The sequence below is a fragment of the Macrobrachium rosenbergii genome, chromosome 25 (assembly GCF_040412425.1).
Source record: "Macrobrachium rosenbergii isolate ZJJX-2024 chromosome 25, ASM4041242v1, whole genome shotgun sequence".
NCBI lineage: Eukaryota > Metazoa > Arthropoda > Malacostraca > Decapoda > Palaemonidae > Macrobrachium > Macrobrachium rosenbergii.
Window position 1 is genome coordinate 25,161,910 of NC_089765.1, and position 27,500 is coordinate 25,189,409.

At 35.5% G+C, this 27,500-nt stretch overlaps 1 protein-coding gene across 2 annotated transcripts in view; it reads left to right on the forward strand.

Moving 5' to 3' along the window:
* Window positions 1-27,500, forward strand: part of LOC136852489 (uncharacterized) — a 121,819-nt gene that overhangs the window by 60,628 nt on the left and 33,691 nt on the right. Inside the window, exons 4-6 of one of the 2 annotated variants that reach the window (XM_067127152.1) lie at window positions 17,021-17,144; window positions 17,805-17,912; window positions 18,546-19,634. The exons of the other annotated variant lie outside the window; for it this stretch is intronic. Of the exons in view, the coding sequence (XP_066983253.1) occupies window positions 17,021-17,144; window positions 17,805-17,912; window positions 18,546-18,690 (377 nt within the window). The 3' untranslated portion in view covers window positions 18,691-19,634. Of the gene's footprint in view, window positions 1-17,020; window positions 17,145-17,804; window positions 17,913-18,545; window positions 19,635-27,500 lie in introns of those variants that run through there. 2 annotated transcript variants of the gene reach the window in all.

Below are 27,500 nucleotides of genomic sequence, written 5' to 3' on the forward strand. Positions count from 1 at the left end.
CACTAGCCCCAGGGGACCTTGATTAGGCTTAGAAAATAACTCGATTGTCTCGTAGCATGTAAATAGTAATCATCTCCGATCATTCTCGCATCTCAAGGCACCGTGAAAACCAAAGCAACATCTGCTGCTCAGGGATGCCAGATGCCTCTTGACAGAGAAGCTGCCAAGTACCGCCAGATGCTGCTGCTACTGCAGCAGTAGTTTTTAAAGTCCAGACCCCTTTGAAAGGTGATGCAATACGTAGAACGGCGAATGTACGAGAGTGAAGATACTTTGGTAGGTTTGTGGTAAGCTGCACGATCCAGTTTTAGTCGGGAGTGTTTATGCAGGATGCTCTCAGAGAGCTTTCCATACCGTTAGATTTGTGGGTGTTATGTAGTGTATTGCGTTAAATTCTTCCAGTGATGATATAAATTGATCAGTTTCTGTAACCTGGGGTTTTAGGAACTCTACTGGTCCAATATTTTAAATATATAATTCTATTTAAAAAAAAAAAAGAAACTTCAGTCACCTCAAAATATAAATCATGTTAAAATTTATCCTATCTTTATGAAATTTAAACGCATTTCCACGCTTAACACCCATATATATATATATATATATATATATATATATATATATATATATATATATATATATATATATATATATATATATATATATATATATATATATATATATATATATATATATATATATATATATATATATATATATATATATATATGTGTGTGTGTGTGTGTGTGTGTGTGTGTGTGTGTGTGTGTGTTTGATTTTAAATCACGAAAAAGGTAAAAACGTGATGTTTATGCGAACAAAGTCACAGACACGAAGGAAAATTGAAACAAGTGAGATGCTAAGTTGATGTGACCATGTCTTGGTAATAGGACGAAAGTACTTAGCATCTATTGTTTCAATTTTCCTTCGTGGCTGTGTGTGTGTGTGTTTGTGTGTTTGTGTTGAAAGAGAAATAGGTAAAGAAAACAGTTTATTGGATTATATAGACTGTGAGTGTAAAAGGAAAAGAGGTAATGGATTTAACGGTGGGAAGAGGAGCAACTGGAGGTAAATCTGATCATTAATTGGTTGAAACAGAAGTTAAGATTGATGGAAGTTCAAGTTAGAGAGAAATGGTTGTAGATATAACTATATGGTTAATTAAGATATGCACAGAAATTGAAAAACTATATGGGGAGAGTAAAATTTCAAGATGAATTTATGGGGCCAGCAGGAAGTGCTTTCAAATTTGGAAAGGTTGGAAGAGGGAATAAAAGCTGAGTAGTGGGGTGAGAATATGAAAAGTTTAGTGAAAAAATAGGACATTAGTTAACCATGGAAACAGAGAGATGTTGTCTGAAGAGGTTGCAGTCTTTTGTCGATGGAGTGGGTATTGTGAGGATTTCGTGCAGACTGAAGTTAGAACATTGGGCAGAGATGACTGATGCAAGAGTGCATGGCCAGGATGAGTTTGAAAATTTTTCTGGAAGTTGCAGTCGAGGATCTAATTGGGGTAATTAAGAGGCTGGAAAATGGAAAGACACCAGGAGCCGATGGAATTTCAAGGGAGATTTTGCGATACAGAGGTGAAAGTGTAATTAAGTGGCTGACCATGGTATGCAAGGTGTATCTGTAAGAAGAAAAGGTTCCAAAGGAATAAATCGTTATAGAGTAGACTGTAAGAATTATAGAGGGATAACTTGGTTTAGTATATTCGGGATGAGATTTTGATTTAGAAGACGACGACAGAAGTTTTGATCAGGGATGCTGCAGTGTTGGTTTAGCTAGGGGAAGTAAGTGTGTGAAGCAAGTGTTTTTAATGGAAAGTATATTAAAAGTTTGAAAGTCAAAGGAAAAATTATATGTGGAATACATGGACCTTATAATAGCATAGTACTGATAGAAATGCAGTGTGGAGGGTGTTCAGGAGATATGGTACAGAGCGTAAATTGCCCAGAGCGATAAAAAGTGTATTTGATGGGATTGAAATACAATAGGATAGTACAGAAGCGTATTTGTCTCCGTGACTGTTTAATACCCGTAAGAATAGAATAACGCAAAAAGTCGGAGAAAGGACATTAGCTGTACGTGCAAAGCTGTGGGATAAGATGGATAGTGAATGGAAAATGGAATAACTGATGTTCAAGTACGATACAGGAATGATCAGAAATGGTGAAGAGAAACCTCAGAGACTGAAGGTTTGAAAATGTTTGTAAGAGGAGAAAACTGAAAGTAAAGGTGAGCAAGAGAGATTTTGAAGTTCAACTGAACAAGAAAAGTGGACCAGTAAATGTTAGCAAGGATGATGCAAGAATGGAAGCAGTAGATTTTTACAAGTATGTGAGAGGAAACATTTTGGATGATGTTAGGATGAGAGAAGAGATGGGTCTACGAGAAAGTAAAGCCAGGGCTTGAAATGTGCTAGGGAAACTTTGAACCAACTTCCCTTTATGGAAGTTAAGTGCTGATGTTGAATGTGAATGAAAGGAAATTTGAAGGAGTAAAGAGGAATTGTTTATGCAGTATTTCTGGTATAAGAAAAATTGAATGGTTGAAAAATTTGGAGATTTGTAGAAAGAGCGGAAAAACGGTTAGTGTGGGTAAATGTGGAAAGACTGGAGGATGAGAGGTTAGCGTCAAGAGTACTGCATGCTGTTCGGAAGGATTGGGAAGAAATTGGAGACGTAGAAAGGTGTGGATCTCTCTCTCTCTCTCTCTCTCTCTCTCTCTCTCTCTCTCTCTCTCTCTCTCTCTCTCTCTCTCTATTTATATATATTGTCTCTCACTCTCTCTCCCTCTATTTATATATATATATATATTATATATATATATATATATATATATATATATATATATATATATATATATATATATATATATATATATATATGTATTCACTGGGGAAATTTATTAAAAGCTGTAAATTAATTTCCATAGAGCAACGACAACTGATAAATTCCGCTCAATGCAGATTAACACAAGATTCGACCTCTCTCTCTCTCTCTCTCTCTCTCTCTCTCTCTCTCTCTGTTAGTTTATTTCTCAAAACCTGAGACCACTGCTTGAGGTTGGCTGTCGGCAAGTAGCAGAAATGAGAATATCTTATGTACGAAGATAGATTTATAGTTGTTTCTTAAACCATCATCTGTTCTGTTTACGTGGATTTTGCTTCACCGGTTGGTTGCCAAGTGTTTCAGTTTTTCCGTTTTTGTATGTTATTCTTGTTAATTTCAAGTAGTTCATTAAGGCCATGTTTAAAAGTAAAATGACACTTATCGAAAAAATGTTATAATCGCTGTTTAGGCTGTTTAGGAGAGGATAACAGAATAAAGTTTTTTGTTATATATATATATATATATATATATATATATATATATAATATATATATATATATATATATATATAATATATATATTATATATATATATATATATATATATATATATATATATATATATATATATATGTGTGTGTGTGTGTGTGTGTTACCCATTCGAGAGGAAATTTCATTCCTTACCCGTTACTACAAAGTCGAAAAGTCCCATCTATTGGTTGCTTGAATAGTAACCGCATCAAAAAGGCTACTGGTGGTGCATATCTGTACCTACTCACCCTGCATTCTCTCTCTCTCTCTCTCTCTCTCTCTCTCTCTCTCTCTCTCTCTCTCTCTCTCTCTCTCTCTCTCTCAAGTCTACAGCGAAACAAGCTTTACCCAAAATAATTTATTTGACAAAAGCTAACATAACTAGATTGCAAAAAATAAGAGGTGAAATGAAATAGAATACTAAAGTTCCCCAAAAGATCAATCATATTACAGTCTATCATATTCAACTAATTATTGTCTTTACACTGTAACTCACAATAGGTGAAAATAAGTCAAAGTCCAGTACATTCCCAAATAAATATATCTTCTACCTCTTTCTCAGTGAAACATCTCCAAACAGCAATGTTCACAGTCTTCACTGAAGACTTTTAATAATGTTCAGTGTTGGGCTTCGAATGATCGTTTTTCTCATAACTAATCCCTTCACACCCTGGGACTCTGCCCAAAAGAAACGCACATACACACGCTTGCACCGGAACCTGGACATTTCCGATGAACGCACTCACGAAATCATGTGGCAAGTTCCCACGTCTTGAGAATACCTGACGTAACAGTTTTATTTAATTAGGAAACGAGTTAGATAACAAGTAAACATCCTCTCAAGGGTTTTCAGAAAGTTTTTCTGCCACACTTGTTAATTAAACATCTACTGTGTATTGTAATTTATAAAATACTTGTGACCTATAAGCTTTTCATATATATATATATATATATATATATATATATATATATATATACACTGTCTTGAGAAGCTTAAATACCTGTTTTTTCTTCACCTTCAAGGAAGTGACATTAAGACCAACCCAGCCTTTGTATAGAAAAGAAAATAAATATTACAAAAATATTACTTACACAGTGAAACGAAAAGAAAGGGGAGATGGCAAACACAGATAATCTAGCTTGAAAAATGCCAAAATAACAGCTTGGGCTGTGTTTTGTTCTACAGGATCTTGATGCATATTGATTCCGAATAACTTGATTTCTTTGCATTATTTGCCTGTTTGTTATCCCAGTGTTATTAGCTTATGTAGCATCTGTTGTATAAGATTTGACTGATGAATGCAAGGAGCGTAAAATTTGTAAACGCAGACAGAAGATGCACAGATAGTCTTGTTGACAAAGATGTATCTATGTAAGTTGTGGCTTACCGTTCCCAATCTGGCATTGGAATTCATGGCTCACGTCCGCGAAAATGTCATCAATATACCGCTCATACATAGTTAGATGATCTGTATTTCCTTCTAAAATATTTCCATATGAAAATTGGCAATAAATATACCTGAAGATGGTCCTATGGCCACGACGTTTAATAGTAATTCCTCAGAGGTATCAGAGAATATTTTATCATTTCTCTATTCCTCAATAAGAATCAGATTGTTTAATTTACAGGAAATATGTAAAAAGTAATTCCACATCCAAAGATATATATATATATATATATATATATATATATATATATATATATATATATATATATATATATATATACAGTCAGTGTATATATATATATATATATATATATATATATATATATATATATATATATATATATATATATATATATATATATATCGCTCGTATGCATGTTAGTTCGTCAGAAATCTTCTGGAGGTGTACACTCTGTATTTTGGTGTTAGAGTATGACTCGTTGCTCTGCAAATTCATCTCCTCACCTTGCCTGAGTTCTTTCCGGTATGCTAAGAGAGCAAACCAACCCAATCCGCGACGTGGTCATGCCACCCCCTAATTTGAGATCCACTGAGCTAAATCCCACCCTAAGCAGGTGGTAGATGTCAGCACAATCTGAGGCATCCAAGGCTAGGCCCTAGGGATGAGGCTCGAATCCTCGATGTCTTTATTATTATTATTATTATTATTATTATTATTATTATTATTATTATTATTATTATTATTATTCAGAAGATGAACCTTGTTCATATGGAACAAGCCTACAGGAGCCATTGGCTATTTGAAGCTTCCAAAGAATATGGTGTTCATAAGGAAGAAGTGATTTGAGGTAAGGGGAAATACACAAAGAATATGGAAATCAAAAGGTAATCGGGCGAGTAATCTTATGCCCTTATCTAGACCAAGTCTGAGAAGACCAGACCTCTGAGCTGGTTAACAGCTCTCCTAGGGCTGGTCCGATGGATTAGATTTATTTTACCTAGGAACGGGACCTACAGCTTATTGTGGAATCCGAACCACATTTTAAAAATGGAAGAAATAAATTTCTCTAATTCTTCATTGGTGGTCGGAGATCCGGCGGACCCAGCAGAGTGCTATCCGAGAACATACCAACCCGTCCAATGAGGAAGACAGTCAGAAATAAAATGGAAGCAACCGACAACTGCCCTCCTCGTAAAAGACAGCCGGTTATGGGAGTAAGAAAAACAAGGGAAGAAGGAGAATTTCAAAGTTTGGCAACAGAAGGAAAGAAATTCACTGGTTGCCAACTTGTTAATGCTACTATTCATTTGTCACCATTCCTTTATCTAAAAATAGGAAGTGTTATATGACTGGTTGTTTTCTCTCTCTCTCTCTCTCTCTCTCTCTCTCTCTCTCTCTCTTCTCTAAAATTATATATATATGTATGTATGTATGTATATATATATATATATATATATATATATATATATATATATATATATATATATACATCGGAGGTGCACTATATATATATATATATATAGGCAGGAGAAGGGCGCAGGTGCACATACAGATCCAGTACATACATTTATTGTCGACGCGTTTCTTGACCCGTGGTCACATCATCAGGACATCTACAGTTATAATGTAAAAAGGGTCATTCAGCATACATAGTTAAAAATAAACAGACACAAAACATAAAATGGAATTAATTAAACTTAAACAATCACACTTAAATACATTTACACATTAAAAATCCAATAAAAAACTTAAAATGAACTTAATAAAAAACTGAACTTAATAAAAAGGAATTTAAAAATAAACTTAAAAGGGAGAGCAGATGCAGAAAGCGCACCTTTCAGGGTGAAAGAGGGAAACACACTAAAAAGAACACATCATAAAAGCAGAAGAAGGAGGCGGATAAATATAAACAAACAATCGAGTCATGCTATGAACAGGGGAGTAGCCGATGATTGGCAATTTAACGTCGGTACAATTCTTTTGATATTCAGACTTTCCAAGAGAAGCAGTTCTCCAGGTTCCTGAGCATGGCCAATTATTCTGAAGTTGTCGTATTTTATTGATGTCTTGCAACCTCTGGCGTGGGATCTTATATTTGAAAATTCGGGATTAGAAAATCTGCAACCCGTGCAATAGCTCACGCCCATGTGAGAATCGGCCCTAACATTGTAAGACGCCGAGTCGAACCAACGTAATTCCCGGAACCGCATCCGGAGCACTTGTACTCATATACGAAGCCCGACGTCATCAAGGGACAGACCCGATTCTTGAAGGGAAGCAAAGAACCAATGGTTTTAGGATTTTTTGGTATTAATTTAATGTTAAGAGCACCAATATGTTTTTGAATAATTTTAGCAAACTGCATAGCAAAATTTTGATTGTTAGGTAAAAAACAGAAGCTTGCGTATATAGTAAATTTAGGTACATTATATTTAGGCATTAATGGTTGCAAGTTTTTTATCGAGAACTTTCTTAATAACCCTAAGTACTAGACGGGCAGGGAAACAGTTGTTATGGAAGTACTGCTTAAGGAAGAGAATTTCAGAATGAAAAGAAAGCCAATTAGAAGTTAGAGACAGAGCCCGATGTACTAAGGTATGAACAGAGTTAATTTTAAAATTTATAAAACAAGAAATATAAAAACTGGAGTCGTATTAAAATTGTCATTATCTTTAGTAACTAAAACATCAAGGAAAGCCAACTTACCGTCTTGTTCCTTTTCAATAAAAAAAATCAATATTACTGTGAAAGTTGCTGGCTAGGTTTAAAAATCTATCAGCATCACACTCATTTTTCAGTAGAACGAATGTGTCGTCTATGTACCTGGCGTAAAATAAGGGGCAGAAGGACAAGGGGCACCTCTCAGGCAGCACATGAAAATATTGGCAAAGGTGGGGCCGAGAGGAGACCCCATCGCCATCCCATCGATCTGTTTAAAAAGTTGGTTATTGAAAACAAAGGCCGTGTCCAGCACGGCTAATTCTAAGGGTGTTTTAAAAGATTCATAATTAAAATTACAATATATAAAATCACGAGTTGGGTACAATTTGGTTAAAATGAGATCAATGGTCTCCCTCACAGGAACGTTAATAAAGAGGTATTCAACATCTAAACTGACCATACACAAATCTGAATCTTGTGAGAGGACCTTCGTTTTAAAATCTTCGGAGTTTCTTAAGGTATATGCACTGCGGGTCAGCGCCTCCAATAAAGGTACCAGAAACTTAGCAAACTTGTAGTTGGGAGTATTGTAGGAGGCTAGGATAGGGCGGAGGGGAACCCCTTGCTTGTGGATCTTAGGCAGGCCCTACAGGATACCAAATGAGGATCCGCTGGACAAAAGATCACCATAAATTTTCTCATTCATTATACCTTGCGTTTTGAGAGACCGTAAAAACCTATTGATCCTATCTTCTATCCGGTAAATTTCGTGATAGTTGGGTTGTCCAATTTTATTGAATTTAGTGGGATCATCGAGTATGGTGTTCATTTTTTTAAATAGTCCGTTTTATCTAAAATCACTACCCCTCTACCCTTATCCGGTCTAAGAACTACAATATCTTCACGTTTTGACATATTCTTAAGTAGTTCATAATCCTTTTTCTTGAAAAAGGAGCCCAGTTAGTTTTTAATTTGGCAAAAGTATTGTGAGAAATTACGAATAGTTCTTTTTGTAGACGTGAGATATCTTTACATAGATCGAGTCTTTTAATACGTTGGAATAACATTTCCAAGGGAAGAAAAAATTGACAAAAATTGGGCTTATAGTTAGGCAAACAGAAGTCTAACCTGAATGCGAGGAGAAATTTTTGCTTTTTTGAAAGTACATATTGTGATAAATTAAAAACAGTATTATAGTGATTATGGGACTTGGGAAGCAAGATACGTAAATTGGCCAATTTTTTGGCATGTTTTTTTGTATGCCATATAAAAAATCTCTGAATACTTTGATTAAAAAGACGGATAAAAATTAACCTATCATTAAATTTTTTTAACGTTTTCATCGCTATCTTGTCCCTTCACTATACACTGGCTTCTTATTCGTTGGACATTTGTTTAGCAGGTTCATGAAATTTGTGGTTTATTAAATTTCAGTGTGTACATGTGATAAAATACATGCCAATTGTATTTATCAGACATACCAAAACATTTGAACAGAACTTTCGCGAACATCCTCAGATTCCTTTGTCAACTGAGAGAGTCTCAAAACATCCCTCTATAGGTTTCATTGTGTTTAGACACTAAAAGTATTGTAATAATGATAACAATATTCACCGCATATTGCATCAGTAACAAGATTACATAACAGTAAACAGTGATCAGCATTCATGCTTGTGGTCCTCACCGTCACACCTGTTCCCTGTCAAAAGAGACAGTATATACCGACAGTTCCGTTTCCCAGGGAATATTTAGTAGCTAAATCTTAGCGGTTGCGTCTTCGTTCAACATCTGATGCTTAGTCAACGCGCAGACAACACCGCCTACAGTACAAGCAGGAAACCCGCCCTTCCCCCCAAATAAAAGTAATTTCGGATTGTGGCTTTTTCTCACTTTGGTGATAGATTTTTACCCAGGGCTCTTCTTTTGTAGTGGGCTAAATCTTTTAAAACTGTATTTTCTGGGTATTAGGTGAACTCATTATTATTATTATTATTATTATTATTATTATTATTATTATTATTATTATTATTATTATTTTGGAAGAAGACCCTCCTTGGGGCAAACTTTGTTGAAAGAACAGCACTCGATATTCATACAGAGTGCCATTATTATTATTATTATTACTATTATTATTATTAATACTCTGATTTCTCATAATATCATAATCACTGAAATGTAGAGTTAATTTCGCAATAATTTTGCTGTTTATACATATTAAAATCGTACATTACTTTTTGTGCATATGAATACCATTATTGCTAATGTATGCGCAATCAGAAACAAGGCAATATTAGTGGTTGTACCCTTGGGAAAGGCAACTCAAACTCTAGATTATGAAAGTTCATGGTCTTGGGGTTATGGCACAGCCAAAGGCTTGAAAACCTTGGATATAGGGCCACCTACTGAAATGATTCGGCTGTCTCTGTCGGAGAGTAACTTTGGAAATTACCGGATTTGGGAATGAGGAAGGATGAAGATATGATAAAGGGATTAATAGAAAACGACCGAGTCTTCTGGCGGATGTTGTAGGTGATTATCGTGCAGCTGTCATCTCAGCAGGTCGCTACAGGCATGGAAATGGAAGGGCAAGACTTTGGATATAGCTATACAGTACACAAGAGGTCACACGTGTCAGAAATGAGAGTAAGGTCTAGGGAATCCAGTTTCCTTTAAAAACTAGTTAAAACAGCCCCAACTAGAGACAACGCTATTTGTATGATCAACCGCCTAATACATCTTCTTTCTTTCCATTAATAGGGTTGAAGGGTCATTTTTTATTTTATTGAACATTTTCAAATCTGTGATTGACTTCATGGAGTTTATTCACCGATTCCAATAATTACTTCTGCTCTCTCTCTCTCTCTCTCTCTCTCTCTCTCTCTCTCTCTCTCTCTATATATATATATATATATATATATATATATATATATATATATATATATATATATGTATGTATGTATATATATCTATATGTGTGTGTATATATATGTATATATATATATATATATATATATATATATATATATATATATATATATCGTTTACATATATATATATATATATATATATATATAAACGTCGACTTATCGGCCATCTTTTACAAAGACGTATGGTCCTGTATGGTATACTAAAAATAATAGATTCTAAAGAAAATTTTAAGTTCTTCACAGGAAACGCGCAAGAGAGCTTGCAATAAATTAGTAACCAAAAAGCTGAACACTGAGAGAGAGAGAGAGAGAGAGAGAGAGAGAGAGAGATGGTGACCGGTAAAAATTATACTAAACATAGCCGTAACCATTTGTTGGATAAAACATGATTTTGTCACGAAAGAAAGGAAGATAAAAAAAAGAGAAACACGAAAAATAAGAATCGATATCAAGCCGGAAAATCGTTAATTTCCCCTCCTTCCGGATCTTCGACAACTTCCGGAAGTGACGCCTCGTACGACGGCGGGTTCAGTAAAGAAAACTTGCAGTCTGTGATGATGTTTTGAGCCTACGTCTACAAATGCATTCTAATAAATTGAAGTAAATTCTTCTTAGCAGTCATATTTTTTACGCAATTGTTATTTTTTTCTTTCGCATAGAAGTGGTCTATTATCCTTGCGAATGTTTGATTATATGTAATGATAACAATCTTGCTAAAATCCTCGCAGTGTCGTGATTAAAATATTGTATATTAAAAATAAGCTGTGTTATTGTAAAAGTTTAAAGACTTTCGAACACGTGAACAATGTCCGAAAGTCTGTTTTTATCTTTTACAAATAATACAGTTTATTAATTTAACTGTGGATTTTTAATGTACAACAATAATCTCATATGTACAAGGCGGCATGTGTATCCATATACTTTTATCTGTGTGCAACATCGATAAAATCACTGGTCCCTATATGGTGCTTGGGTCCGGGCCCCAGGAGGTACGTAATACTCCTTGGATAAAGGCCTCTCATCACCACCCCTTATAAAATTTGTCCGTGCATCTGGACAGTACGTAAGGTCCCTAGGGTCGAGATTTGCCGTCTCGACCCTCTCTTGTATTGCTGTAATTTTCACGGTAAGGGTACAGCACTAGTAATAATAGTGATATGACGAAAAAGAGTAAAAAATTTCATTGTAAAACCCATCAAGAAGCCGTCTTTCACTTTTCCACACTGAAAGTCATTTCTCGAAAATTCAACTTTATATGTCTCCAGTTTTAGACGCAGTACAGCATGCAGTATATATAATGTGTACACGGGTTATGTTCAGTTCAAGACCATATCTTACGAGTAAAGTTTTGGGCTTATAATTTTAGCATCTTTTTCTACAATGGAGGCAAAATTGAAGTCACGAGGTAACATGGAAGCGGAATACTTGGGGATTAGGCAGTAAGGTGTAAAAATTACATCCTGTGAATTGCATTTCTTTTCGGTAATTAGAAGCTCTTATTTTTTTTATACATATATAAAGTAGAAGAGATAAACTGATACATTTACGATAAACGGGGAAGACTTCAAGTTTAACTGTTGTAAGGTGAAATGTCATCCTCTTGATAACTTCCTGCAATAGCTTTTTGATGAAGGAAAATTCAGTTGAATCCAGATGTATCAAGTGAGAACATTTCTCTCTCTCTCTCTCTCTCTCTCTCTCTCTCTCTCTCTCTCTCTCATGCAATTTATAAACGGGCATGTAATTAAGTTTATAAAAATGTTCAAAAATAAAATAAATGAAGTAGCAAATTCTCTGATCTAGCTCTCTCTCTCTCTCTCTCTCTCTCTCTCTCTCTCTCTCTCTCTCTCTCTCTCTCTCTCTCCAGAAAAGCTTGAGATAAATAACCTCAGCGAAAGAGTCATCGTCAAAATTGCCCACTAAATTTTCCTTCCAGCGTCGCCTGAAATCGCAGGCAAAATATTGTCATTTCTCTCTGCGCAAGCTGTTAGCACATCAAGGTGTCACGACCATTATGAGGGGGAACACCCGGAGCATGTCGAAAAAATCTTAGCCTGAGCGTTAGTGTCATAGGCGGGTCCTGACTTCTTCACGCACCATAGAACGCGAAAGTATGGCTTCTTTGGATTTTTAAGTGGCAGATGAATGCTCTGCTGTCATTTCCGCTTGTAATGGCAAGAGGAATCCTTTGCCGGTAGTGAATTTACACGTCTGCCTTCGTTAAGAATAGATGTTGGTCGTTCATCACCCGAGTGTTTCAAGAAGTGTTACGCAATGCTGAAAGACGCAGCAGTGTTCTCAAAAGTCGCTTCTTTTTAAAGGATTAAACGGGTAACCACATAGAGTTTCCTAGGGGTACACTGGTTGAGGATTGCCTTTCTTTTAGCAATTTCAGAATTGCTTAATAGTAACTTTCCTGGCTTGTATGGAAAGCTTATTCAGAGGCCTTAAGTAACAAATAGTCAGATGAAATTTGTAGAAAGGAAGACGAGGTGTATAGCAATTTATCAGACTTATCAAAGACTTCAGATTGGTAGTAGACTGCAAATATAACAATGCCTTGTGTCTGAACACAAATACGTCCAATTCAACTCAATCTTCCTGTGCTCTTGACCACGATCGTTATTAATCTTATCTGTCAGGTCATTAGAAACTGATAACTTCGGTTAGGCAAAAGTTCATATCACTATTTTGAGAACCAGGTAATTTTTCTGAAGAAAATAGTTCTTTCACAAAGATAGGCTTTTTAATTAAGAGTGTTTTTTCATGTTATAAAGTGCTGAATTAATAAGTTATATACAACTGTGATAAAACATTGAATTAATAAGTTATATGCCACTGTGCCTTTAGAATGAAAAACTTTACGAGATTAAACATAAATATTTCACTTAGGTCTCATGGAGAGAGAGAGAGAGAGAGAGAGAGAGAGAGAGACTTCATCTCAATAATAGTTACCGCAGTGATATAACAGCGACTGGCTTTACCATCAGGGCCCTCCCAACATAACCATCTGCGGTTGTCTGTCTGCTGGCTTTGTAGAGCAACTGTTCATCTCACCGCATCTCTCTCTCTCTCTCTCTCTCTCTCTCTCTCTCTCTCTCTCTCTCTCTCTCTCTCTCTCTCTTTATTTCAACATTTACTTATGTGTTTTTCTGTGTATAAGTACTTTACCTGTATATATATCACATACCATCACAGGTGAAAAATTCAACTGTGGTGATATGTGACAAAGGAATCACCTCTTCAAGTGATTATAATCATTATATATATAATTTATATATATATATATATATATATATATATATATATATATATATATAGATATATATATATATATGTATGTATATAATATATATATATATTTACCATATATACATATGTAAATCTACTGTAATATCCACAAATACATATATAACTGTAATATCCACAATATTTATATATACAAATATATATATATATATATATATATATATATATATATATATATACTGTATATATATGTGTGTGTGTATGTGGCAGTGTTTGAGTGTTGGGACTGGGTGCCCTCGCTGCATATGCGATTGAACATAATTCTTTTAAAAGAGAACATCATTCATCATCCGTAAAATTTACAGTAAAGTATACAAGGCCAGTGTGGCTTTGATAATTTTTGATGATATCTTGGGAATTCCCATCAGATTTTCTCACGTAGTCATAGTGCGGAGAAAGTAATATAAAACTATAATTAAAGAGTTTAACCGATCATCTGTCCGTATTATTCGATTCCCATGAGAAGTGAATGTGGCGTCTTTTGTAGTTTTTTTGGCATTTTTCTTTATTGTCTTGCTTTCTTCTCTCGAATTTCTTCCTTTTTTTATGGGCATTCGATTCTCTTCGTAATAACAGAAAACATAGAGTTAATATTGTGGATCCTATAACTTAGAATAGGGGGGTATAGCATTATAATACAGCTCATAATTAATATAAATATAAATATATGGTTCTTATTCCTCTGGTTGTAGTCGACGAAATGCATAAAAATTGAAATTCACAATAGACTGGATGCTGAGCTACCGATTGAGGTAAATTTGCTAAATTAAATGGGTTTCATTTTGTATTATATTACAAGATATCGTCCTTATGTTCTGTTCTTAACTTTTCCTTGTGTGTATCCGAAAAAATGGATGTAAATTAAACTGGGGTATAAATTCAATACTGATCTGTCGATTTAGGTAGAGTTTTTAATTGAATTTCAGTTTTTAAACTGAAATTATCGAGGTCATCAAGATTGTAAACAATAGCTAGTTTAACAGCTTGGATTGCAAGAAGGGTTCAGATATCTTTCTGTGCTTGCATTGAAATCACCTTTAGGAGTCTGTTGAAAATATTCTTTTGCAGAGAATATTTTGAGTTAGATTATGAGAATACTTTAGCAAAAAAAAAAAAAAAAGAATATACTGATTTCATGAGAGAGAGAGAGATTTTAAGAAGGGTTCGGATACCTTTCAATACGTTTATTGAAATCACTATCAGGAGTCGATATTGAGACAATTAGTTTACAGAATACTATAGCAAAAAAAATAAGCTGGTGATTTATTAAGCCATGAGAGAGAGAGAGAGAGAGAGAGAGATTTCTCGACGATGAAGATTTTAGTTGTGATATATCTGACAGTTGAACGATAAGATGGTTAGGCTCCTTTTCCCAGTAGAAAAATATGAAGAGAGAGAGAGGGTACATTTGTAAGAATGGTTTGTTTACACAATTATTTGATTTAATCGTATAGACCTCTCAAAGATCAATACAGTCTTATGTAAAGAGACCGAGTCTTCACAGATCAAAATGGGCCATAGCAAGAAGTGTCTGTTATTGGCTATTTTTGAGTTATTTCCTTGGTTCAAAAAAACAAAAAGGAAGGTAGGAGTTCAACAGTCTTTAAGTGAATGGGATGAGTAGATCAGACTGTTTGATGCATGAATTAGCAATACAAATTTCCAGTATTTGATGGTGTCTTTGTATATAAGGATACTTTGATATTCTGTAATGAACAGAGTGGACTTATTCTTCCATCTGACTCTACAGTTTACAACAAATTTTGACGTCTGTTGATAGAAAACAAAACGTTAAGCTTTTCGAGTTTCTGTTTCAGCGATCACTTTTTTTGTAATGACACAAAGTGTTTTCTATTCTCACATTCGGGGTAGTTATTGGTTATTTTGTTCCCGCTGAGAAGGTCGAGAGAAATTATTACGCCATTACGAAGCTCGCAATCCACAAACCTTGCATTTCCGGTGCATTGAGTTCCCGCGTTCACTGTATGGAAAATGGCCACCAGCACATAAAGTATCCCGGTAAATAACAGCCCTCTATAATACATTAGCAGAAAATAATGGAGAGCGTGGGTACTCTTGCATCCAAGTCTCTCTCTCTCTCTCATAAGAAATTCTCAGCAGTCTTTTACTTCCCGGTCATGATACTCTAATAAATGCCTGCTCCCGGTTTTCCCAATATTTCCCATTGCTTCCATGAAGAGTACGTATTATCGGAAATGCTTTCTGAGTCATGGAAGATACGCGTTGATGCTCACATAACCAGACTCGGCTGTGCATTACTTTACCACATGCATTTGCGCTATTCTTACACACAAAAGGTACGTGTTTACACAGCGCTTTACCAAGTCCAGTTATAATGTTTATGGGGGGGAGAGAGAGAGAGAGAGAGAGAGAGAGAGAGAGAGAGAGTCAGTCCACATCACCGTACATTTCATCACTTGCAAGAACGGGAGAGGAAATTGTGGTGTAAACTTTCAGGGCTTTGTAAGTCAGGCGGCGGTTAATGCCGCATAAAGATATCATCTTGAACAGCGCTGTCTCTGAGTAATTGAAGAAAATCTCCCTCTCTTCCTCCCTCTCTCTCACGGAGAAGCAAATCACCTCGTTGACTTGTTTAAATCGACCTTAAATCCGAGTAGGATTAACGTCCATTAGCCTGGAGTTCCCTCCTCCTACCCATCCATGGGGATGGCAGGAGGACCAACCCCCAGATGGTCCAATTATCCTGAATTGGAGGAGGAAGCTTTTGAAGAAGGACTGCATAACAGACTTCCTCTTTGGTCCCAAGGACATAAGACTCACCTTTCCGATGATGGATTACCTCTTTAAAGAGTTTTGAGTTTTATGTAGCGGCCAAATGTAATAGGGCTCACTATGGTGTTTGTTTTACCTTTGTTAAATCGCTTAATTGGGTTTGCATAGACGTCATAGCTTAGTCTAATATAAGGTAACATCTAACCAACTAGAATTGTTTTGTTACTCTAAGGAAATTTTGGAATGACGTTATACTACCGAAAATCGGCTACCTGTTGCAAAGCTCAGTAGACGTAAAAAATAGCGTTGTTCTCTCTCACGCCCTACTTTCTCGCAAACGAGATACCTACTGTACACTCGATCCCCCGGGTGGGGCGAGGAAGGAAAGACACTGGGCTTTTCCTCGAAAATCCTGTATGTTTGTGATGACCTTACCAGTGAATGAAGTAGCTGGATGTTAATGTTAGCTGTTTGATGTGGGCCACAGCCTGAGAGGGGTCTCTCTCTCTCTCTCTCTCTCTCTCTCTCTCTCTCTCTCTCTCTCTCTCTCTCTCAGAGGAAGGCATCATTAACAGCTGTTACTCGTTTTCCCATGCAGCTGGGTATCTTGACATCGAACTTCCGTTTACCATAAAACTGCCCAATGCTACCCAGGTCACGTATGGTCGAATGGACAACGACAGAATGGGCATATATTCGGTTCTCATCGATACCATTAGCAGGTAAGACTCACTCGCCGTATTTTCAACGGTATTTTCAATGGTTTCATATAACTTTTCAATTATATTTTTAAAAATGCTTAACAAGAATAACGTTATTAGTGTAATATAGGATGAATAAATTTTCTTAAATTCAAATTAATGTTAAAACTTGAGATTGAATAATTTACGTTGTAATAGTAACAAATGAAATTAACTGCGTTCATGGAACGTGATTCAACCATTTTTGCATTAGTAAATGTTTTATCTCCGCAGTTCATTTACTAATGTAAAAATTGTTTAATCACGTTCCATGAATGCAATTAGTTGCATTTTGTTACTACTACAACGTAAATTATTCAATAGTAAATGTATTTCTTCCGTAGTAGGCCAGCCCTATGAGAGCTAATAGTCAGCTCAGTGGTCTGGTTAAACTATTGTAATAATAATAATCTTCCGTAGTTGCCGTTTTAATGCCAATGGAAAAACAGCCATATTAGAAGAAGCTCTGAACGAATAAAAAAGATAAAGAAAAATCAATGTTAATGAATTTAATTCTAGTTACGAGAATTTGTAATTGTAATTAAAAAAACTAAGGTACTGATATAATTTTAAATGAAACGGAAAGTAACCTACTTGCTCATCGTCACAAGCCTTTATATTAAAAAGAGAACTTCTTTTCAGGTTCGGTCTAGACGGCAAGTCCTGCTTGCTAAGAGCTGTGTGTGAAGTGGCGGAGTCCCCCCTCAGAGACGACGGGCTCTTGGGGGAAATTATCAACATTGTTCTCACGTGAGTAATAAGCAATTAAGGCTCCAGTCTTATGGTTTATGCTCTCTGTCTCTCTCTCTCTCTCTCTTTATAGACGAATATATATATATATATATATATATATATATATATATATATATATATATACATATATATATGTATATATATATAAAATTTGCAATTCTTTTCTCTCTTTTCACTCACAGTAATATATATGTATATATATATATATATATATATATATATATATATATATATATATATATATATGTGTGTGTGTGTGTGTGTGTGTGTGTGTGTCTGTGTGTGTGTTTACTAAAATTTATTGTACATTCAATTACCTTGTCTGAAATGAAAAAAAAATTAACAAATTATAATCTTAACCTCCCCGTGTATTAAAAACAATAAAAACCTAATAATATGGATATCTTCAGGAAAAATATAACTTAATTTTACACGTATGCATTTACAATATTGAAAGTGTCCCTCACTTTTGCATATGAGATTTCAGCAACAAATGATTTATTTTCTCATGTCCATTTGTCCTCCTTTGTGATGTCAGAAAAAGAGTCCTTCTAGATGTTATGTCTTCAATTGCAGTTCATAAAAAAAAAAAAAAACATTCCTGATGTCCTTATTTCCTTTACTTTCCAGAGCTTCTTACGGGACCACATCCAACGAACTCTACGACTACGTCAACGCGGAATACTACGGCAGAGCGTACGGCAGCTGCTGGTCGGCGTATCCCGACTGCCCAGTGTCCATCTTCAAAGTGTTTGACACTGACCACGATCTTTGATTATGAAGATGGAGTTAGATTAAGCCTTCGACCTTCTGGTGCCTTTTTGCTAATAGGTATCCTCTTCTTTTCCTCTCAGTCACGGTACTTGGAGTTCTGTCTACTCTTCTTCAAATGATGATACGATATTTCTGTAAATTTATGATAAAACTACAAGGTTGAGGATTAAGGTCTAAAGTAAATTCAGATACGTCTTCGCGACATCTCGTCTCACCTTCAACGTGTGTAACTGAAGAAGAAACGAGACGGTGCGGATCTCCAAACTTGTGGTTCTGTTATATTTACAAAAAAACGTCAAGTCATTGTTATGACTTCGTTTTTCTTTTCTTTTTTCACTGGTGATTTCCAGGAGACAGTTTATGCCATCAGTAGGTTTATATTCACTTATTCCTTCTTGTTCGGTAAACTTTTTTTCTGATTCGCTAACCAGCAGAAAATGTGAGGATCAAGATGAAAAATTTTGAAAAAAGTTACTGTGAAGCCTTCAAAATGCACAAGGACTTTGCTGAGTTCTGAATTATTCTTTGCCGGTTCAGTGTCTTTCTTTCCATCTGTTGCCAAGCTATAGAACTCTATTGCTTCCACTTCATTATTCCTTGACTTATCATCTTCCTTCCTTTAAGATGCGCGTCTGTCACTTCTTGTGGGGTTAAACCCCATTCTTGAACACGTGAATATTAATGCTTTATGCCGTTTGCCCTGTTACTGAGAGTTCTTACAGTTGATATCCTACGTCCAGGGCAACTTAGAAATCAAAGATCATGAAGTTTGATTGTTGACCGGTAATCTCGATTTATGATGCTTCCTTTTAACAAGTTCAGTCTATGGACGTTACTTGAAACTGTTTTTATATCATAGGCTTGTTTTAAGCTTCAAAAAATGGAAATTTCTTATGTTATATTCATACTTGCTCATACCCAATCTCCTATTCCAGTAAAAAAAAATTATGATAAAAAGCTATAAAGTAAAAAAGCCTTTTACATGGAAAAGTGTCCTGTAATCTATCTAATTTCTCGTGCATTCAGATTTCATTGAAAACAGAATGCACGAGGTTGTATTATTATCAACTACTGAAATTTTATCTTCGCTCTCGATTTCTATTCAGGCAACAGCAAAACAACCGAAAACAGGCAACGGATATTTAGATTCATTTTGCGACAGGCTTCCAGTTGATTAGATCAAATCAAATTACGTGGGATATTAATTGTTCCACCATGAACTTTCTGCAGATAATCGTCCGCTATCAATATAATAAGCGTCGGAGGTCTGTAGAAGGCACTTATCTGCTGTCATGCAATCCTCATATCTATTTGATTCTCATACATGACTTGTACTTATAACTATATGATGATTCCACTTCTTTAAGCTTTACACTTGATTCATGTCTATTTTTTATAACCAAATTCTTGGGACTTACTTTGCTAAGTGAATGTGTAGCTATTTTTTTAGGTTCTCTTTCCTGGAGTTTCCAGTTGGGCCGTTCTTGGATTTCTGTCATGGTAGGGAACGACTGTGCTCTGTTTACACTCTATGTCGTTTGTTATAAATGTTTCATAACGGACATTTACATGCATCCTCCCATTGCCAAAGATTATTTCAAGGTTACTATCTTAGATTTTACGTTTATAGTTTACGAAAGTTCACCCACAACTGCTTGTAGATGACACATGCCAAAGAAGGTGATGGTTGCAAAGACGCCATTCTTATTTAAATGTTATTTATTTTCCACGGAAATTATGAGAGAATTTTTTTTTTCTTGTATGGATCTGAAAAGTCTGTCCTTTGGCTGGCGATATGTGATTGATGGACATGGACACATCTTGACTGATCTGTCTTTAAAGCTTAATAATTATCAGAATCAGCGACGATGATAAAGTAACCCTGGAAATATGAATAGGACTGAAGGATCAATGTGCATTCCAAGCAGCTGCAATCCCGTAAATTTACTTTTTTTCTGTTTTTTTCGTGTGTGTGTGTTCAGAGAAAAAGGAATGAAAATTATAGAAAACCAGCCAGTGGCTTTATTCAGTTCCGACGTTAAACTAGAACCTTATTTGTTCATATACAGAACAAACCTTTGGTCTTAACATAAGGGAAAATTCTCTAGCTCCTTCTGGAATTCGGTTAAAAAAGTACAAGGAATTTGGTTGCAACGGGAGCTTGCCAACATGGCGGTGGGGGGGAGGCTCTGATGACCTTCCCCGCCCCATCTCGGCTCCATCGCATCAGTTTTTTTCTTGACCGCCTTCAGAGCAGGGATTTTCCCTTATGTTAAGACCGCAGGTTTGTTGGTTATGAAAAATACAAATTGATATACAATTTGTCACGTTTGTTAGAATTCATTTTTCGAATGCAATGGCGTCCTTTCGACCCTCTCGGATTCCGTCAAGTTCAAAACTAATTAGATGCAAATCCTTTTTGAAACCTTCGACACCAAGTTAGAAAACGATGTGCAGTCACGACACGATAGAGAATAGCCCGTCAGTATTGCAAAGATCATTAGATAGGAGGACTTAATAGGCCAGTATAAAAAAAGAAGAAACTTTCAGTCTGAGAGGGAATAGTGTGGTTCATATGCCACTTGCACAAGAAGGTCAGTTTCACCCTGTGAAGCTCGTCGCCCAAAACACGGAGGGTGAAACCTTTCGTTCACTCTTCAAGTTCGCATGAGTCTCTGTCAATTAGACGAAGAGACGCGTTTTAATAATTAGCCAATTAGCTCAAAGTACGTTGTAAGGCATCAAGTGCGCGATTATTATCTTCTCTCGCGCTAATCGCATCTGCTTCTTCTTCTTCGTCCTCTTCTTCTTCTTCTTCTTCTTCTTCTTCTTCTTCTTCTTCCTGCGGATCGTCGTAGAATCTCGCAGCGCTTCGGTAGTTTCTCTAAGTTGAACTCATAAGAGTTTGCTGTGTCTCAATAACTGTTTAAGCCGTTTTGTTCACAAGCGACGATATAGTGTCACTGTTTACTCCCTGGAGTCTTGGATATTTACGTCTTTGGTGGAATGTAGTAATTACGAGAGATAAATCCCAATGACTTACGTTTATTCATTTAAAAATTTGTACTGGCTTCCCAAGACACCTCCTGGATGGTAACAACACAGCAAATTTAAGCACATTAATAAGCTAATATGAAAACACAAACTGTCACAGGCAAGAAAAACAAACAAACAAATGAACGAACACAAAGACGGACACGGACAAATAGACGTGAAGCAAACAAGGCCTCCAGAACAAGAACATCGTTTTACGTCGCTCATTCACGCCAGCTGCTACAGACCTCTAATTTATGTAGTCTAAGTGAAGTTAATACAGGGGAAATTTGTGGGATGCGAAATGGGAAGAATCTTCACGATTGAGGCTCATAAATTGCTCTCTGATAGACTACAGAAAGATGGAATCTGCCAAGTTTCACGGAGAACATGCAACTGGACTCTTTCTTTAATAGGTACGGACAGGCAGACATGTTTTGTCAAAAATTAAGAATATCTGACAAAGAAGGCTCGGCTGACAAAGCTGTTTGTTTTACCGAAGACTGAAGGAATGTTTAACAAACACCACTTGCTTTACAAAAGACTGAAGGAGTATTTGACAAAGAATTACTTGTTTTACCAAAGACTGACAATGCTACTTGTTTTACCAAAAACTGAAAGGATATTTGACAAAGAACAAAATTTTTTTTTTCAAAGACTGAAAGAATCTGACGAAGAATTGCGTGTTTTGCTAAAGACTAAAGAATATTTGATAACGTTTGCACACAAAGACATGTTTTATCAAAACTGGAAGAGTAATTGGCAAAGAACATGTATAGACAATTAATCAAAAGCTTGAAAAATATTTTAAAAAGAAGGTTAAGACACAGTTTCAACAAAAACAGGAAGAATAATTGACAAAGGACGCTTAGAGACTCATTATACTAAAACTTGGAAGGAAATTTAACGAAAATAGTCAAGTTGCTTATCTAACCAAAATCTTTAAGAATAATTGACAGAAAATTAACACTTTTTTTTTTTCCTCTATCAAGGGTTGGAAGAATTATTCGCAAAGCACACTCAGAGACATTTGTTTAACCAAAGGCAAGAATACTGACCGTAATTGTTCATATATTCTCGTTTCACCAGAGAGTATCACAAATTGCCATGAAAACACTTTGCTACTTGTCCAACAAATGTCTCACAGAAGGAGAGGGTTGACAGACATATTTAGGAATCTCTGACAAATTATGGAAAGGGATATCGTATATGACTTAAACAAGGCTGACAAATTAACAGAAAGAATGTTTAAAAAAACACCCACAGTACAAAGACTACGGAAGTGTAACGGATGAGACTCAATATAATGTTATGTAAACCAACCACAGATTGTATGACTATGACAAGAGTGCACAGATTTGCTTTGCTGAAAAAAGCAAGAGCAGGCAAAGTTGGTCAGACTCAACGACAAGACAACTCGTTTTAGCAAGGACTGAGAAACATTACTACGGAGTTTGTATAGATATGTTTTTCCGCCTGAGAATTACTAGGGATGTCCAGAGAGGTCTGTTTCGCTCAAAACTGACATAGTTTGGCAAAACTTTCTAACCAGATGAAGGAAGAAATCGACATTTAGACATTCAGGAAAAAGTTTAGATTTACAAAAATGACAAGGAGCTGACTACCGAACCTTTTTTTTTTTTTTTTTTCAACTGAAGTCTGGCAAAATATTCCAAACGAAGCCTTTTAAAGACAGAGTAACAGTGGAAACGCCAGGACCAAAGATAGCTACGCAGGCTGATTCTAGTGAAGACTTTTAGAGTATGATAATGAAAAGTTTGAAATCTCGTCTGTTTTGCCAAAGGAAGCCAGGTTTAACGGAAGAAGTCTTGGAATTCGTGCTTTACCGAAGGCACGCAGTCCATCATAAATATAAATACGACAAGATACCTTTCAGAAATATTAAAGATTTACAGGTGCAACTTGCGGAAGTATAATACTGCTTAGTGTAAAGACAGTGGGTTTGACAAGACGAGTGAACGGCTAAAAAGACATGAATCCGCAATTCACAGTCACATCACCTCGCAAATCAGGCCAAGAATTAGAAGTGTCACAGAGCAGAACGAAGAGCACTGCAGAACTCTCGTCCCCGCGACGAGGGAGGCAAAAGAAAACAAAAGACTGGACACTTGTTTACAGTGCAAGGTGCAAATTCTTGCGGCACAGAAGTAATGGCGAAGGAAAATATAAGAAGAAGAATCAGTACAAAGAAGCTTGGTCGATGACTCCCTGAATCGCCACAAAACAACTTACTCTCAGAAGTGGGAGCCAGTGACATCAGTAATAATATAATAATAATAATAATAATAATAATCAGGTGTTTCCTAGCGAGGTTCTAAAGGTCTTCGATCAGGATTAAAATTTATCGTTGCTGTGAATCGAGAAAATAGAAATAATTGAATAAGGAGTAAGAGGAGCACTTGAGCATTTAATCAAAAGCGCAAATTCCTGTTTTAAATTCCTTACGACGGTCAAAAAAAAAAAAAAAAAAGAGCTTCTTGGAAACTATATTATCTCTCTTGGGGCGAATTCACAAGTGTATATATGTATGCATGATGTTTGCTTATGTAAAAATAGACTAGTATGCATGTGTTTGTGTTTGCATAAATACTTATGTTTTCTGTAGTTATTCGTATGTGTATGTTCATGCATTGTCTCCCTATATTGTTAGTTTTATTTTCTAATTTTGTTTAAATATAGAGGCATATAGCAAAGCTTTCATGAAATAAACATGAAAAGCCCCAGTTTTCACTTTCACAGACAAAATAATTTTTTTTGTGTAAGGTAAAGATTGGTTGATTCTGCATTCAATTTTGTACCTGCAAATCTTTATTTGTTCCATTTGAACTCTCATTAGCATCCAGTTTGTTACGTTGTTCACATTTTCATAATTCACTTTACTGTTAAGTATTACGAGAGATTATTTATAAATAATGACAAATGTTATGATTCTGTAATTTATTGTACCAATTAGTTATTCTAGATTGTAAGTACTGTTGATGTTGAAATGTTTAGTAAATATTGGAAAATATAAAAATGGGTTTCATTTTTCCTTTGAATGATATTCACTTTTCTTGGTAAATTCTACCATCGGATTAAGATGGTGAACTAGCATGTCACGTACATACATGCTCACACGCACGCACACACACAAACACACACACACACACACATATATATATATATATATATATATATATATATATATATATATATATATATATATATATATATATTTTATATACATTTTTCACCTGTGGTAATTTGTGATAAATGAATCACGTACAAAAGTGATTATAATCATACATATATATATATATATATATATATATATATATATATATATATATATATATATATATATATATATATATATATATATATATATATATATATATATATGTAGAATCTACTGGTCACTTTTACCAGACACATATGTAATTCTAATAGCCACAATGCCCTCTTAACTTCTCGAATTCTTCGCGCTTTTTTGGATATGCTTGTAACTACGAAGCCGAAAATATCCAGGCGGAAGAAATTGAAGAGCCTGTGAATGGCGATCGCGAGAATCGAACCCGCATTACCATATTCACAAGGAGGTGACGTTGCCGACCTGGCCACGAGAAGTTAAGAGGGCATTGTGGCTATTAGAATTACATATATATATATATATATATATATATATATATATATATATATATATATATATATATATATATATATATATATATATATATATATATATATATGCCCACACCATGAATGTATTTGCTAAGCTGCTGGTTGTCGGGTCTGGTCAGTAGTCGGATGGATAGTTACCGGAAAGTCCAGACACTGACGGCGCCAAACCTCCTTGCACACCACTGTGTTAGGTGCCTGGCTTGCACCCTCATACCAAATGGACGTGATGAATACCAGGAGAAACAACTTTTAGGGCAAACCACCCCAAAAGAAAAAGGAACTATATATATATATATATATATATATATATATATATATATATATATATATATATATATATATATATATATATATATATATATATATATGAGAAAGATGTTTAAGGAAACCAGACTAATATTTAATTACTAGCGAGATGGTGCGCGCTACGCTGCGCGGGGCAGGAGGATAGATGTGTCATGCCTCTCCCTACCCTGCCCTCACCCAGGGCGTACAAACAGTTTTACAGGTGGATGGATGTGTCATGTCTCTCCTACCCTCCCGATCCCCTACCTACCCCGGCCCCACTCGGGGCGGATAAACAAGAAAGATCCACTTGGCTTTTATTATTACTGAAGATTGTGCTCAAGACTGAAATGGTTTGAACGCGTTACGAGAATAGAAGACGAATAGTCAGGAATGCCGTGAATATGGAAATGGGATGATTGCTAAGGAAGTCTGGAAGACAAAACGCAGATCTGGTTCGGAGATCGGACGACAAATGCTTGAGACGGGGGAAACCTGAAGTTAAAAATTGTATGATGATGAAAGTAACGGTGACATAGGACGCTCGTTGTTTCATTTACCTACTGCGTTTATTTGCTTTATCTTTTCATTTGTTTAAATGACGTCATAATGTGGAATTTATCGTATTTGCTGTTATTAGCTCGTTAAAATTAACAACAGCTAGTTGCTCAGCTATCAGAACGATATCCATTAGGAATATGGACCAATAATTGTGGGAAGAGATGGGAACAGTTTAATAATACCAGATTTATGCCAGGTCATGCAACTGCACATTAAATAGCACGACGCACATGGCTAGCCAGTTTGTCAAAAGTCACTGAGGCATATTGTGAGAGGAGTTAGGACTAACCTGATAGCCATTTCCGAATGATTTATGAAGATAAAAACCAAGGAGAAGCAATCCAACATTTTACAAAAACAGTAGCAAGTCATGATAAAGTGAGTCTGGACCCCCACCCCGGCCTCACTCCCCACCCCACCCTCGCCTCACTTGTCGCCCCCTCCAACCCCAACAAAAAATGAGAGTAAGAACTGACGAGAAAAGTTTTTTTATATATTCATTTTGTGTGAATATTATGAATCGTAGGTGCGGTGAGTTTCAGAGAGCAACGGAATTAACAGAGCAGACACGACTAGATAAAAATAAATAACAATACACAAAAAGAACATCTGGGACCGGTCAGGCGTTAGCCTCGATGAGTAATGCTTGATGAGATACAAAATGTGCTGATGTATCACATAACTAAAATAAAAAAAACATTAATATCTGCTTGTGTCCTTAAAGTTAACCTCGTCGCAAACAAATTTTCATCTAAGTTGTCATTTATCTGAGAATCTAGATAGAATTACAAAAAATACGAATGATACATCTAATTTACCAGTTATTGTGACGAGATAAACAGATAAAGAGAGAAGATAGTGAGAGCGCGCGCGCGAGAGAGAGATATGAAAACATAACTTTAAGCATTCAGATTATTTACTATTACACGGTATGTATATATATATATATATATATATATATATATATATATATATATATATATATATATATATATATATATATATATATATATATATATATATATATATCCTACTTCATTTTTTAATTATTTTCTTTTTTTGGTTCATTACCAACAGCTATAATAAGAGTAATAATATGTTCTTTCTCCTTGAGATTTAATTACTCCATTGAGCATTGAATCCGAACGGAATATGGCTGAAGAAACCTACCATCACGGGTGGGATTCGAACCCTTGCCTGTAAGGTTGGAGTAAGGTCACCGTAAACCTTTATACCACGAGTTTATCATTC